The sequence below is a fragment of the Lactuca sativa genome, chromosome 2 (assembly GCF_002870075.4).
Source record: "Lactuca sativa cultivar Salinas chromosome 2, Lsat_Salinas_v11, whole genome shotgun sequence".
NCBI lineage: Eukaryota > Viridiplantae > Streptophyta > Magnoliopsida > Asterales > Asteraceae > Lactuca > Lactuca sativa.
Window position 1 is genome coordinate 194,790,252 of NC_056624.2, and position 11,327 is coordinate 194,801,578.

The window sequence follows — 11,327 nt, forward strand, 5'->3', positions numbered from 1 at the left end:
CACTTTTCATATAATCACAACATATACCAGTTTGGTAAAATGCTCTTGACTGAGTCTTTGGGTCTTTATCCATCAAGTAATTATGAACACTTAGGTGATGTTTGTTTTTCTGAGGCAAAATGTATGCAGTCTGCGGACCACATCTGTAGACCTCTTCAGTAGAAGAGGTGGACCAAACGTCTGCAGTTTGAAAAAAGAAGATTGTTTGTTTTTTTAACATCTGCGGGCTATTAAAATAAACTGAAATCTAAATAAACTGATTTTTTTAAACTTCAAAGTGATTTTTTAATATTTTTATGACTTTGTTATAAATAATCAACGAATCTAGATCAACTTTTATGTATTATTGTGTAAAAAATAAAAATAAAAATGATATAAATTAATGTATATATTTGATAAAAACCAACAACTTTGGTTGCAAAGTTATAAGTAAACATTATAATTAGTGATCAAAAAATTTGATACATAAATGGATGCAAATAAACTTTGATTTTTTTCAATTAAATCCATTAAAATAGTACCATAAATATTTTCTCGAGAAATTGACGATATTGTATTAAATAATGTTTAACAAAATTTGGCAAAAAAATATAAGAATATATTATGATTTTTTTGTCATATTTATATAAACAACTTCAACGACTATTATTATAATAAATTTTTATTTGTAAATTTGTCAAAAATATAATGTTTGTATCGTCGAACGTTTTTTTAAGTTTTGTAATTTTTTTTTTCAAATTGTTCATCGATAATAAAGTTGGAAAATATATAAATTCAAAAAAAAAACTTGAAAAAGATAAAGATATATATGTTTTTTTAGGCTAGAAGATGTCTGAAGATGTTAGAAGACTCTGGTCCACGTCTGCGCCAAGAAGAGGGCACGCAGACATTTTTAGGTTTGCAGTCTTCAAGAAAACAAACAGTCTGCGAAGGCTAATGCCTGCACGTGGTTTGCGCGGTGCAGACAGAAGAGGTCACGCAGATCTGCGGACAAAAAACAAACACTACCTTAGATTCAATGCATTAATTTCCTTCATGGTAGCTTTGAATGTTGGTTCGGTTGAAGCTTTGGATGCTCTCTAAAATAAAGTTTATAGTGGGCACCATTATATATTTTCTTCAATTTCTCACAAATATGTCTACATAGTGTTTGTACTCTGCAGAGGGTAACATTTCTTTCGCTGCCTCTATCAGACCCTATTAAGAAAACAAATAAGTTATGACAACTCATGTTTAAATAAAAAATAAAAATGTAAAAATTAACAATTACCTTGTGTGGATACGACATCAAAGTATAGCCATTTCCTAAATTCAGTTGTAGGTCAACGAGATTATCCAAAAACCACTTCCAATTGTCCTTGTTCTCTACACAGACAATTGTTCATGTCATATGGTAAATTTGGTTCTTTGCATCCCCGCCAATAACACTAATCAATTCTCCTCTGTAAATTCCCTTTAAAAAACACCCATCAAGACCTATTATTTTTGTACAACTCTCTATCTATCCCTTGTTTACTCCCTAAAAGCACACTTATAATTTACTAAAATAGTTTTTCCTACCCGGCATGCAATTGACATCAAGCTTCACAAAAGACCCTGGATTTGATCTCCTTATTTCTTTATCGTATGACCATAATGTTGCATAGTGTTCCACAATATATTCTTCAATAAGTTGCACTGCATACTTTTTAGCTCTTCTACATTGTCCAAGACTTGAATACCAAACTTCTTTATTACTTTCAATCTAAGTTTCCTTACACTAATCTTCTACATATGTAAAATTTAGTTACTATAGTGACTCCCTATTCATGTGTATGTAACAAGTGACCATAAGTTAAAGTTTCTTGCAAAATTATGCTCACTCTTCAAAGATTTTATCTGTAAAGTCTCTTCATCACTCATTCAGGATGCACATAACCTGAATGTGCAAGAACCCTTATAACATAAAACTAATTGTCTTTTCCTATCATTCTTTTAAACGAAGTTGGTACTCAATGGCCAAAACATAATTTCACAACATGGTTTCACTTGCCTTGAGTCCTTAAACCCCATACCAAGTACATGCTTTTTCTTTTTCCAATATAAAGATTCATTAAAAATGGCATATACCTAGTCTCACTTACCCTCATCAACTTCATCATTGTTAATGTTGAAGTCCTCTCCCTCTTGAGCAATTTACTCAGAAATTCTCCATTTGATGTTATGTTCATAAGTAATGTTTCCTCAGTATAATCAACATAAAGTTCACCCATATTAGCTACTTCTTCCTCATTTCCCCACCCATGATTCATGGATCACATTCATTTTATTCATTGACTTCATTAGCAAACAGTTCCTCTATTCTAACATCGATATGGTCCACATAGAGAGAAATTTTACCATTTGTTTCATAAGCATAAAAATTGAAAGATGCATAGTCTATATCATTTGCAATAGGAAGAATCTCATCCAACAATGTTTCATCTGGCACACAATAGTAAAGTTTATTGCACTATTCTTGCATGAAACGTTCAAGCCAGATCACACACTCAAAGTATGTCATACCAGCAAAATCATGATTGTCAATGGTAAAGGTGAAACCATTAGCATAAAAGGAGATCACAAACAAAAGCCCATCATAATTAAGCTCCACCTTTGCATAAACTCCATCAGGATGTGGATTTGCCACGTTCACTGCTTAGATGCTTTTACACTTAAAAAACCCCTAGTTTTTTTTTGTTTGTTCTACTTTTTTGTTTATGGAACAAACCGATGGAAGAAACTATACCACCTTTATATCGATACCTCATTTAAACGATGTCGAATTACTTACATGTCATTAAAAATATATATTTAGTATCATCAACTCAACAAAATTGGATGATTGCTTCACATTTCTCAAAATGGTTCAATTGACACGTGAGTTCATACATAAATGACCTATTGTGCAAAAACGAAATACATTAAGGACCTACTCAAGACGAAATTAATTAATTAATGTTCTCCAATGTCATTTTCCCATTTATTTGAACAAAAAAAAAAAAGAGAGAGAGAAGTTCGGAGAAAGACAGTGAAGAAGTGTTGAAGCTTCTTCTACAATGGGATAAGACTCAAGAGAATGTCAATGACATGAGAAGGTTGGGTCGAGTATTGGGGATGAAAGCCAATGGCCTGCTACAACCAAACTTCTTGCCAAGTATTGTTGTCAAATTGGGACTCATGTGATAGAGTCTGAATCGCCCAACAATGAATGAATGGTCAAGGCCGAGGTTTGTCTTAATTGTCTTCCTTCTTAAATAAAATAAGACTTGCATTTATTTGTTTGTGTATTTATTATTCTCTAGATTCACATTCACTCTGAGAAAGAATCGCATTATCATGGGATTTTGAATGGGAAGATTTAGGCTACTTATGAAATAAATGGAAAAATTTATAAGGAATTATTAGTCTTCTCTTCATCGGGTGCTATCTATCTATCTATCATCTTTAACAGAGAGTGTAGTATTGACAAGATAGAATACATAAAATCATATCATATTTCCTTATGCAAGCAAGGCTCTCCTTATCTTCACCACAAGTACAAACAAACATTGTGTGTGTGTGTCTGCGGGACCTACCTACATTATCTTCCATCTTCCATCTTTGGCAAATGGCAAATGGCAATGCCCTAAAATGAAAATCTGTCATGTCATGTCATCCATCAAAACCCGAATGGTGATTTCCTCCTGCTTCCGCCTTCTCCATATTGCTCGTTCCATTTTCTGAGTTCATTCATGCTTGTTGCATCATAAGCAACAGATGGGCCCACCTATAAATATAAATATAAATATATATATATATATATATATATATATATATATATATATATATATATATATATATATATATATATATATATATATATATATATATATATATATATCATCCAACAATTTTAAGTTTGTAAGCAACCGAAAAGACAATGGAAGTGAAGTGTTTTTTGAGTTGTTGGAAAGTGTACCTTGGCTTTGGATTGAATAAAATCATCCAAATTAAGCGCTCTTAATGCTGCTGCTGGAGTTGTGTCGTGTTTCTTTCCCTGTGAAATGGGAATGGGATTGATGTATAAATAAAAAATAAACAAAAACATATACAGGACTACAATGAGTTAGTTATAAAGCTGAAAGAAAAAAGCTTACTTTCTTTTCTTCATCTAAAAGTTCTTGAACGGGTCTATATGCCGCAGCAATACACAGATTCTGCACAAAACAAAAAAATATAATCAAACAAAAAAAAAAAAGCATAACAAAGTCAAATTATCAGATGCGCCCCCCATTCCCATTGTTTATTTTCTCAAGTATTTTTTAAGCATCATATCATATCATATTATAATACAGATGAGATTTAGATGATTGATTACCTTCAAATCACTCCCGGAGTATCCTTCAGTTGCATTTGCAAGAGCTCTGATATCAAAACCAGGTGCTACATTCTCTTGGGCAAGAAATATTTTCAGTATCTTCAGTCTATTATCCGCATCTGGCAGGTCCACATATATCCTAAAAACAAAACCCAATCAATATAAGCAAACATTACATTAAATTGTAAAAATATGGTATGTTAAATGTTACCTTCTTGGTAATCTACGGATGACAGCATCATCAAGATCAAAGGGTCGATTTGTGGCCCCAAGAATGAGAATCCTCTGACTGTCTTTTGATCTCAGTCCATCCCATGCTGCCATGAACTCGTTCCTCATTCTTCGAGTTGCCTCATGCTCAAACCCCCCTCCACGCGCTCCAAGCAGACTGTCTACCTGTTTGTTTGTTGTTCAACATCCACACCCACCAAATAATGTTAAAAAAGAAAAAAACTAAACTGAAACATAAGGATCATGTTATTGATTTGAAAAATAAACATGACCTCATCAACAAAAACAATAACAGGGGCCAACTTGCTGGCAAAGGAGAAGAGGGCCTTTGTAAGCTTTTCCGCATCACCAAACCACTGCGCATACATACATACAACAATAAATATCAGAAAAACAGGAGCCAATCAATCATTCCCACCAGAGAAGGAAAAATATGACTTGGTAATTTGGTATTTATTTATGGATTGGGTGGAAATGCAAGTAGAGTAGAGTACCTTGGATGTAAGTGTGGAACCAGTTATGCTGATAAAGTTAGCTCCTGCTTCAGTTGCAAGTGCTTTTGCAAGAAGTGTTTTCCCAGTTCCAGGAGGCCCGAAAAGCAATATTCCTTTGCAAGGCTGGTAAGGTTGACGACAACAACAAAAAATCATAAAAAAATAAAGGAATGCTTTTTTTGTTAGCTGCCTACACAAAGTCAACAGCCATTCAAAAGATAAAATAAAATAAAAAAATACAGACCCTGAGTAGATTTCCACGAGAGAAAAGCTCGGGTCTTTTCATTGGAAGAATGGCAAGTTCATGCAATGCAGTTTTCACATCCTCAAGGGCACCAATGTCATCAAACTTTATACCGATTTCACCCGGAGGCACCACTGCTGAAATGAAGTTGCTCTCATACTCATCCTTTGCAAGGTTCTGTGGCATTCATACATTCATTCGTGTTTCTTATATAACATATATGTTCAAAATTATATTTATATTGTGTATGAATGATACAAGAAAGATTTTGTGTAGTGATCAAAAATCAGATAGATCTCATCTGTATCTGTATATAAGCTGCTTACTTTATTTATAACTGGCAAACAGCATTCTTAATTGAAATAATGACCACATGATGATGCCATTTATCTGATGGTTATTGAAATAATTTTATAATACTTGAATATGGGATAAGATCACACAGCAAGCAACAGATAAAAAGTACATTGTTATGTTATGATCTTATCCTTTAAAAACACACACCATGCTTATAACTATTCTATTGTCATGAAAAGCATATAAAAAGGCCTTCTAAAAGCATTTATACATTTAATCAAGATGAAATAAAGCAAAGAACAAACCTTTAGGTTTTGTGCAGGCTTCTTGGAGATCAATTCCTGCTCCGTTAGTCTCATAATTGCAATTTCAAGGCTTCATGTTTCAAAAGATAAGTCAGTTAAATAAAGTGAGCTGATTAATTTAGCCAAATACTGTTTCAGTTTTCAACTTTACTTTGTGGTCCCCAGTCCCACATCATTAGTCAATGCCCACAAAATGTAAGTCAGAAATGAAACTAATCAAAAGCACCTACAATACCTTTCACGGGGCAAATTTAATCTATCAGACTTGACAGACGGAAGATCACAAGTGGACAGATAATGATTTTTAGCCCAACCAACAACATTCTCAGCTTCTACAAAAAAAAAAAACACAACAGAATTTCAATATAAGTGTTTCTTTTTGACTTATTGCAGAGAGAACAACTTAATAAAGAGAGTCAAGGAAATGAGGCTTTCTCCATTTAGCCCCAACTTTTTCCCTACATCACTTACTGGAAGAAAAAAAGAAAAGAAAAAGAAACAGGTCTTACTCTTTGTTGTCAGTATCACTCCATCAGTATTTACATGCAAGAGGTCCACACAAGAGAGTTCATTTTCCTCGAGAACCTGAAACAGATTTGTAGTTTAAATACCCATAAACAGAAAACACTAATAAAAAAAAACAAGTAACGCATGCATGAAATTATCACATTAAAAAAGAGAGAAAAGATGTATATACCTTATGCAATTCATTTATATTGCTCCTTGATATCACAATCCGTCTGTCTTCATCAATTTGTTTATTAAACACTCTAAGTGGATCTTCCTCCTGGAATGAAAAAGACCAAGAATAATAAACGAGTCTGTAACTGTAAATCTGTTAAATGGAATTGTACTAAGCTTCCAGTTTGTTAATTACCTTTGGAGGATGCAAAGACATGATATTAGTGAATATCTTGTATATATCATTGTCCTCTGGCCTTCTCGTTGGCTTTAGTCCCTCAGTAAGTCGCTTTAAAGAGAGAGGCTGAATAAGAATACAAGTTCCAATTGCAGTTAATGAATGTCAACTCATAAAATGTTGCATCTTTTGGTCCCAAAAATGAAATGTCATTGCATAGAATATATAATCTGTTTTGACTAAAATAAGTGATAACACAGAGTATTCTGAGAAAATATACCAGTTTTGCAAGGCGACCTAAATTTGGAAGGATCATAGTCTGCTAACAAAACAAAAGCATTACCAAATCTTTTTAGTATGAAAGATATAAGAAAGGCAAGAAACATGACAAGAGAAAACAAAACTTACAAATTTCTCTTTCTCTTTTGATCCAGTAGCAACTTTATTTTGCCCACATATCAAAACAACGGGGCCCGATATCTGGTCAAACATTTCCTGAAGCCTATTCACAAATTCTTTTCGGTTTGACTTAGAAACAGCTCGTGACAACCATAAAGATGAGTCTGGGAAATACACAATAAGAGGTTGCACAGACTTCAACACCTGCAGCCAATCATAATAAGATAATTAACAAACAAACAAACAAAATACTTGTTTTACTTGTCATTTTTTATGTTATAATGAACATAGTCTGAACTATAGAAAGAAGCATGTATGCAACCTCAGATAATGCCTGCATTGCAATATAACAGTCTTCAGCTTCAGTATCAAAATCACGCTCAACATGCTTAACTGCATATAAACAACATTTACATTTTCATTTTCATCTTCATCTTCATTACAGCATTCAATAATGTTGTTAGATATACAAAAAGAAAATTACCAAGAAGCCAATATATTGATGGTTTTGCAGATTGATCATTGTCTTCTGTGCTATCAAGGATAACTGCAACTCTTTCCCCACTAATCTCATAAATCTCCCCACGTTGACCAGTGCCTAAAGGTCTGAAAAAGAAAATAAAAATCACCAGATGTAAAATTAACACCAATAACTCTATTTGTAAAAAATTTAAGTTTTATAACTACGTTCACAATCATAAACAAGCAAAACCAAAAGCAAATCAAGAAAGAACGAAAGATTTAAGTACATGAAACTATTGGAAAATTGATATACGTACATTTATCAATAGTTGTTTTTCTTTTAATTTTTATTATTATTTCATACAACTTACCAACCCACCTGCGTGAAATAACGGTATATGCATTTGTGGGACCATCAGACGTTGCTATCGACCCCAATTTTATCCTGTGATGCATTCAACTACTAATTGAACATAAAGTAATTACAGCAACTAGGGTTTCAAATTTCAATACTTGAGTTGATTTTAATGTATTCAAGAAACTTAACACAGCAAGCAATAGCAAATAAAGTAATTGCATTTGCAGCAACTAATTGGGAGAGAGATAACTGAAAAAGAAGAAGAAGAAGACAATAACCTGTTATCTTCTTCCACATGGACAGAAGGCCCAACATACTTCACACGATCCCCTGGTTGAACCATATGAAAAATAAATTAGGTGTTACCAAACAAAAAATGAATTTATAATTAATTACTTAATAGAAAATGAAAAGGAAAATGAAAATCTACCTTTCTTTAATGGCTCCTTTGTGTCCTCAGAACACTCGGTGTCCTGTTTTGATGATTCAGGAGGAATCTCCCCAACAACAGCAATGTTCTGTTATAGAATATAGATAGAAGTGTGAAATGAAGTTTTTGAAAAAGGTCATTAACTAATTACAAATGTACCCTTGTTATGTAAGGTCTTACTTTTGTAAAATCTTCAAGGTTCCCAGGAACAAGTTTCTTCAAGGCTTCAGCTGCACGAGCTTCAACATCTTCATCATCTGACCCTGGCTCACCACTGCTAGTCCACTCTTCTTCATTGCTTGCTTCATCATCAACTTCTGATTCTGATGTCATCTCTTCACCTGATTCACCATGTTCATCATCTGACTCGTTTTCAGAGTTATCTTCACCAAAATCCTGCAACAATTAACATTTAACCACCACAACCACAATCATTTCAAGAATCCAAAAGGTAGAAAACAATTGCACATCTAAACTTACATAAGGAGCTAAAACACTGCTGTCAAGAATCAATAATGGAACTTGTAAGTCGCGTGCAAGTGCTCTGATGAATCTTTCTCTATAAAGCTCAGTGCCTGCATTGCATCATCACAATCGTTAATCATTCTTACACTCAGTAACTAAAGTTTTTTTTTAAATTTAACCCAAATTTGCCCTTTTTCAATTCATTCATACCTGGTACACTCTGGAGCAGTATTCTCCCACTTGAAGAATCTAGACGTGAACCATATGTTGTGGTAAATTTCTTGTTTTTCAAATGAGAAGCAGCACATTCAACTAAAAGATTCTTGGAATGTTCACTGTGATAAGATGAAAAAAGTAAGAACTTTGAAAGTAAAAGAACAATGTAATAATACAATATCTTGAAGCTTACTGTATATAGTAAGGAAATGAATCCCATGAGACAGTTTGTTTCTCCCATGGAATAATCCTTCGTAAGAACTCGTTCTTGAATCTTTGTCTTTTAGTTAAAAAGGGTGATTCTTTTCTTTTACTTTCAATAGCCAATTTCTCGTTAATAAGCCATTCCTTTTGATCTTGTTCACCTAAACGAGCATGTGCATCATGGTGATTCACATCCTCCTTGATATTTTCTTTTCCGATACTACCCTTATCAGACTTCACTGTGTCTTTCAAGGGCACGTGTTTATCTTCACTTGAGTTTCTTCCATCACCCTCTGAGCTATAAAATCGAAAAGAACCACTAGAATTTGTGTATGAGCCTGCAAGTAATCTTGGAGAAGAAGAGCTGGAAAACTTTGAAGGGTTTGAAAGATATCTTCTGATAATACTATTCCCAGAAAACTGATTTGTTACAAGAGTTTGTCGGGTTAAAGATCGATAACAGGTTTTCTCACAATAATTTGAACCTGTCAAATACTTGTATGGTTGAACCATGAGGTCCCATCTTTTATTCTTGTACTTTAGTATTGAATTCATTAGAGCCTCTCACGTTTTGTGTAGATTACAATAATGGCAATGGGTTCCACGATATTCTTATTAACTCGGATCTCACTTCCTAAAAAAGGGGCACCAAAGAAACAAAACAGAAGTAAGATATCAATTCCAAAAGTACCACATAAAGTTTCATATTATAAGTGTCTAGAACACCAAGCTGTTCATATATAAAACTATATGTATTCCAAAATTCACATATATTTATACCAAAACCACAGCCTTCCATAACTCAATTCACAATCACATTACAACTGGGATAGTAACTGAAGCACATCTAAACAAAACGAAAATGTGACACTGAGTTTAACAGATGCATAAACGGATAAACCTAACATTCAACCCGATACCATATCTTATGCTTATGGGTCTTTAGTTAATCTCCAACTCCTCAGAGAAGACCATGAATGTCCAATGGGCTCGTTTGTTAGCTTCAAATCTTCGATAGATTTGTTTTTGTTGCATATTATAAAATAGGATTTCCGTTAAAGGATAAACAGTGCATTCTCAAGCTAGAAAACCGAAACATGCATGTCAGTTATAAACATTTCTATCGTTCTAGGAATGGAGGTAAACTTTAATTAACATATGACAATGACATCCTAAAAGAAAAAGGGGGAAAGAGCAAACATGATATTTGAATCAATAGTAAGTCTATCAGATACGAAAAATAAACAGACCTTTAATTCATCTACCTACGCTGCAAAAGAAGTAAGACAATCTCAACTCAAAGACGAAACTGTGTTGCCATTGAAATAGACAGAGGGAGGGAGGGAGGGTCATTATTGAGAAAGGGATAAAGGGATCTGGGTGTCTTCAGTATCGGAAGGAAAAGGGGGTGAAATCGATTGCGTTGATTGATTTTAACCTAAGGAGACATTGGTTCACCGTTGTTCCAAACAGCAAAAGGTAGGGGAGGCGTTAGTGTTATGGGTTGTGGCGCAAGTCTTGGTGGCGGGCGAAACTAGAGGAGTGTTTGTGGATTACTTTTCTAAGGCAAAATTACACAATAACAATAGGGTTACTTTTGAAAGATCGAGAGATGCTCTCTCTAGATCAATCCAAAATATTACATTTTTCTTTTAAATTAAATAGTTACCATCAAACAAAATTTCATAAATGGTTGTTATGGTTTTGGTATCAAAAAGTGGTATTTTTACAAATGGTCCCCTTCTCATTGTCTTCTTGACCGACGCCTCAACAAAGCCCCGCCCTTAATCGTAGTGCAAATCACTCACAAGCTCACAATCCCTTCGAAAATCAAGCATAACAAAAATCTCATAACTCAGTGTATCAGAATCATCTGACCTAATAAATTTCCAACACCAATTCAATTTGATATCGGTTTCAATAAATTTAACTATCAATTTCAAGAAACGTCAAATAACCTGACCCAATAAATTATCAAATCTCTT

General features: G+C 33.7%; 1 protein-coding gene across 4 annotated transcripts; it reads right to left on the reverse strand.

The window, feature by feature from the left end:
- Nucleotides 1–3,388: 3,388 nt before the first annotated feature.
- On the reverse strand, nt 3,389–10,906 carry LOC111899850 (uncharacterized). 4 transcript variants are annotated; one of them, XM_023895722.3, is made up of 25 exons: nt 10,593–10,906; nt 9,332–9,976; nt 9,133–9,257; nt 8,938–9,032; nt 8,638–8,853; nt 8,458–8,545; nt 8,306–8,357; nt 8,049–8,114; nt 7,692–7,813; nt 7,530–7,600; nt 7,217–7,411; nt 7,089–7,127; nt 6,827–6,934; nt 6,647–6,736; nt 6,459–6,534; nt 6,185–6,281; nt 5,950–6,019; nt 5,348–5,524; nt 5,104–5,226; nt 4,882–4,965; nt 4,590–4,774; nt 4,379–4,517; nt 4,158–4,217; nt 3,980–4,057; nt 3,389–3,787 (listed from the first exon to the last, which is right to left on the reverse strand). In XM_023895722.3, exons 2-25 carry the CDS (start codon nt 9,895–9,897, stop codon nt 3,680–3,682), a joined length of 3,030 nt encoding a protein of 1,009 aa, XP_023751490.1. In that variant the 5' UTR covers nt 9,898–9,976; nt 10,593–10,906; the 3' UTR covers nt 3,389–3,679. The 4 variants fall into 4 exon arrangements, with proteins under 4 accessions (XP_023751490.1, XP_023751489.1, XP_023751491.1 ...); XM_023895721.3 differs by having other exon boundaries at nt 7,089–7,130; XM_023895723.3 differs by lacking the exon at nt 8,049–8,114 and having other exon boundaries at nt 7,089–7,130.
- Nucleotides 10,907–11,327: the final 421 nt, after the last annotated feature.